Source organism: Asterias rubens, chromosome 3 (assembly GCF_902459465.1).
Source record: "Asterias rubens chromosome 3, eAstRub1.3, whole genome shotgun sequence".
In the NCBI taxonomy this organism is placed as follows: Eukaryota; Metazoa; Echinodermata; class Asteroidea; order Forcipulatida; family Asteriidae; genus Asterias; species Asterias rubens.
The window spans coordinates 3,476,121-3,480,401 of record NC_047064.1 but is presented as its reverse complement, the minus strand read 5'-3'; the positions used below and the strand labels follow the sequence as shown (position 1 = coordinate 3,480,401).

Sequence of the window (4,281 nt, the reverse complement as noted above, 5' to 3'; positions counted from 1 at the left end):
ATTGAAAATTCAAGGTTTGAAATGTTTTTTTCCCAAAACTTTGTGAAGAATCTTTTTGATGCGCGTGGGTTGTGTGTACGCCTGCGCGCTTAGATTACGCGCGCGCACTTAGATTATGCGCTGTTACTATAGCTATGAATTGCGTTCCGCGTGATAATCTTGCGTGCCCGACACTCAGAAGCCAGCTTGTTATAAACAGCTCCAGCTGGTCATTATCAAAGGTTTAAACACCCCCACGTGACGCGCTCTCCACCAATAGGAGTAGAGAAACTGTCTGGGGTATTTATGAATGGACTTTTAGCTTTGCAAATCACTTGTACAAAAGAATGCTGGTTAGGAAATTTTCCAGGTACCACCATAGTGTCTGCTGCCACCAAGAGTTCAAGATTGGTGAAGGATAGCTGTTAAGCTATTACCGAAGAGATATTTATTTATCTGTAGGTATCCACTGCTCCTCGGGTCTATCCACTCGATAAACACTCTCAGCTGGAATGAAATAACCCCTGTAGACAACATCATCTGGTGTGGTGTCGTGGTGATAATGTCCGCCTACGCCATGGTGACTGAAACAATGTGTGTGCTCTATACGTAGGTCAAGACCCTAGGAGATGATAAGAAAGATTTCATCAAAAATGTAGTAAACAATAAAATAACAGTCAAACTTTCTGTATAAAATACAGGGCTCTCCGTTAACACTAGCCCCCCGTACAAGTCTTATATAGCGCAAGTACATCTGTATCTACCAACAAGGTACATACTCAAGGCGCCAAGTATACATTTTTTCCAGAAAGGTTAGTAGAATATATAGCAAGAAACTACTCTAGAGAACAAACTCAACCTGTCAAGCAGATACACACATGGTGTTACTGCAAACCAAATATATAAAGTTATTGAAGTTATGAATTGTGAGACCCAATCATGTAGCACTTTATAATGATTTACAATGTGCTCCGGTGTGGCGGTTTCAGTCTTCCGCCGTGTTCAGTTTTCTGGGTGACGTAGTCGGTCATATCAGCACGTTGTTCGAACGGTTTTAGCTTTCCGGCGTGTTCAGTTTTCCGGGGTGACTTGTCAGATACCTCCGCGAGTACCCTGGCGAGTACTGTAGTTCTTTAGCAGTGACCCCACATTGTTTATATTACGATTCTTTTCTGTGTAGTCACATAATCTCTTGCCCCATCTTTACATGTATTCATGGGTACAACTTCAGGCAGGTCACACTCATACGATCCACGCGTTTGCCGCTAGTTGTACTCGACTCGTGGACGCCGCCATGACAGCTACTGGAGGGTAACGGATGACTCAATATGGCACTAAAAATGGACTACTTTCGCTTGCTGTGCGCAGGCATCGCATGACGTAATGCTACAGTATTTGGTCATTCGGAAAACTGAACACAGCGGAAAGTTGAAACCGCCACACCGGCACAATCAGCAGCCACTGCCTAGTCAAACTGCTATGGCCTAGTAAACACAGCTTCTCAACTTGCCCCGTTGGCTGATAACAACTGTGCAACCGACTTGTGTATAATACTCATATTTTGCCTTTTCAGACTTCTATATTAAAGCCTTTTTGAAATGTGTCAATTTTGGGGGGATTTTGTTATTATGTCGGAGACTTTGTCCAACAATCAGGGAGGTATTCAGAATTATTTTCAACAAAATAGGGAAAAGGTTTAAACAATCAGACTTTTAAGTTACTTCATCAGATTATGGAAAGATTGATTTATTTCCAGGGAACTTTTTGCAGACTCGAGGAAGAGTTGGCAGCTGAGGGGTGGATTTTACAAAGAGTTAAGACTAGTCTTATCTTGAGTTGGGACGAGCTAATCGTTCTAACTTAGGACTAGCCTTAAGTTTTTGATAACTCTTTTAAGAGTAGGACTGTTAAAAAACGGTCCTAGTACTATTCCTAAGTTAGGACGATCCTTGTGAAACCGACACCTGCTTTAGACTGCTGTATGCGCCGTAGCACCTTGTAAATCCTTATAAGTTGCTAAATAGTTGGATCTCAAAATTCACCACTTCAATAACCTATCTTTCTGAAAGTTTGTATATACTCAGCCCCTTGAGAACCTTGTTTGGTAAATACGTGCACTAAATAAGATTTCCATATTATTATTATTATTTTTATTATTATTATTATTATTATTATTAGACTGAGTAAACAAAATCAAGTCTTCTATTTGAAAATACATGGATACTCACCGGATCAGTGGAATAGAAGACACTAAGGCAGATGATTGGTGCATCAAAGTCATAAAACTTCAGCCAGGCTTCGTTCTCTTTTATACTGGTGATTGGACTCTTACAAAAATCCGGCTGAAAAAAAAAACCCAACAACATTATTTAAAGGAAATGTGTGTGTTTGCTAATCAATGCTGATAAAACTGACTCGGATTGAAGTGCAGCAGCTTTGAATAGTATAAAGCATTATGAGAATCATTTTACTTTGAAGTAATGGAAACACATATCAGTTGTTATCTCCCAAAATTGAATCTGAGAAGCATCACTTACAGGTTCAATGCGTCCTAATGTCTATAGATACGGAACTTAAAGACCTGCTTGAACGAAAATGTCAAATCGTGAACTTTGCTGAATTCCATTTAAAATGTTTTCAATGAATAAGGAAACCGAGTCATATGATTAAAAATAGATTTTGATTGGTTCTTGTTATGCCAGAGTGTACGCAAGTTATACTAGTACAACTGCATTACCCCCTTTCATTACAGGTATAGGCTGTATACCAAGTTCAATTATCGTTATACCAAAGTGTACGCCTTTTCCCGTTCCGTAGGGAGGCTGTACGCAACTTGATATGTTCCACTACATACTAAAGTTGTATTATTGTTACGCCAAAGTGTACGCAAGTTATACTTGTGCAACTGCATTACCCCCCCCCCCCTTTCATTAGAGGTATATGCTGTATACCAAGTTGAATCATGGTTATACCAAAGTGTACGCCTTTTCCCGTTCCAGAGGGAGGGAGGCTGTACACAACTTGTTAATGTTCCACTACATACTAAAGTTGTGTACAACTGCATTACCCCCTTTCATTAGAGGTATAGGCTGTATACCAAGTTGAATCATCGTTATACCAAACTGACGCCTTTTCCCGTTCCAGAGCGAGGGAGGCTCTACGCAACTTGATATGTTCCACTACATACTAAAGTTGTATTCTTGTTATGCCAGAGTGTACGCAAGTTATACTAGTACAACTGCATACCCCCCCTTTCATTAGAGGTATAGGCTGTATACCAAGTTGAATCATCGTTATACCAAAGTGTACGCTTTTTCCCGTTCCAGAGGGAGGGAGGCTGTACACAACTTGATATGTTCCACTACATACTAAAGTTGTGTACAACTGCACACCCCCCTTTCATTAGAGGTATAGGCTGTATATCAAGTTGAATCATGGTTATACCAAAGTCTACGCCTTTTCCCGTGTTGAATCATAGTTATACCAAAGTGTACGCCTTTTCCCGTTCCAGAGGCAGGCAGGCTGTACACAACTTGATTTGTTCCACTACATACCAAAGTTGGATTATTGTTATACCAAAGTCTGCGCCTTTTCCCGTGTTGAATCATGGTTATACCAAAGTGTACGCCTTTTCCCGTTCCAGAGGGAGAGAGGCTGTACGGAACTTGATATGTTCCACTACGTACTAAAGTTGTATTCTTGTTATGCCAGAGTGTACGCAAGTTATACTTGTACAACTGCATTGCCCCCTTTCATTAGAGGTATAGGCTGTATACCAAGTTGAATCATCGTTATACCAAACTGACGCCTTTTCCCGTTCCAGAGGGAGGGAGGCTCTACGCAATTTGATATGTTCCACTACATACTAAAGTTGTATTATTGTTACGCCAAAGTGTACGCAAGTTATACTTGTGCAACTGCATTACCCCCCCCCCCCTTTCATTAGAGGTATATGCTGTATACCAAGTTGAATCATGGTTATACCAAAGTGTACGCCTTTTCCCGTTCCAGAGGGAGGGAGGCTGTACACAACTTGATAATGTTCCACTACATACTAAAGTTGTGTACAACTGCATTACCCCCTTTCATTAGAGGTATAGGCTGTATACCAAGTTGAATCATCGTTATACCAAACTGACGCCTTTTCCCGTTCCAGAGCGAGGGAGGCTCTACGCAACTTGATATGTTCCACTACATACTAAAGTTGTGTACAACTGCAAACCCCCCTTTCATTAGAGGTATAGGCTGTATACCAAGTTGAATCATCGTTATACCAAACTGACGCCTTTTCCCGTTCCAGAG

General features: G+C 40.9%; 1 protein-coding gene across 1 annotated transcript; it reads right to left on the bottom strand.

Moving 5' to 3' along the window:
- Positions 1 to 295: 295 nt before the first annotated feature.
- LOC117287979 (ester hydrolase C11orf54 homolog) lies at positions 296 to 3,587 on the bottom strand. Its single transcript, XM_033768644.1, has 3 exons — positions 3,534 to 3,587; positions 2,208 to 2,321; positions 296 to 601 (listed from the first exon to the last, which is right to left on the bottom strand). The coding sequence occupies exons 1-3, from the start codon at positions 3,585 to 3,587 to the stop codon at positions 428 to 430; spliced, it is 342 nt and encodes a 113-aa protein (XP_033624535.1). The 3' UTR covers positions 296 to 427.
- Positions 3,588 to 4,281: the final 694 nt, after the last annotated feature.

What these genes read in the sequence shown, in the direction of transcription:
- LOC117287979 (XM_033768644.1), bottom strand. Translation starts at nt 3,587, where the DNA reads ATGATTCAACACGGGAAAAGGCGCAGACTTTGGTATAACAATAATCCA. An exon ending in ATAACAATAATCCAACTTTG is followed by an intron (nt 2,322 to 3,533) that starts GTATGTAGTGGA and finishes TTTTTTTTTCAG; the next exon opens with CCGGATTTTTGTAAGAGTCC. An exon ending in TCTTCTATTCCACTGATCCG is followed by an intron (nt 602 to 2,207) that starts GTGAGTATCCAT and finishes ATCATCTCCTAG; the next exon opens with GGTCTTGACCTACGTATAGA.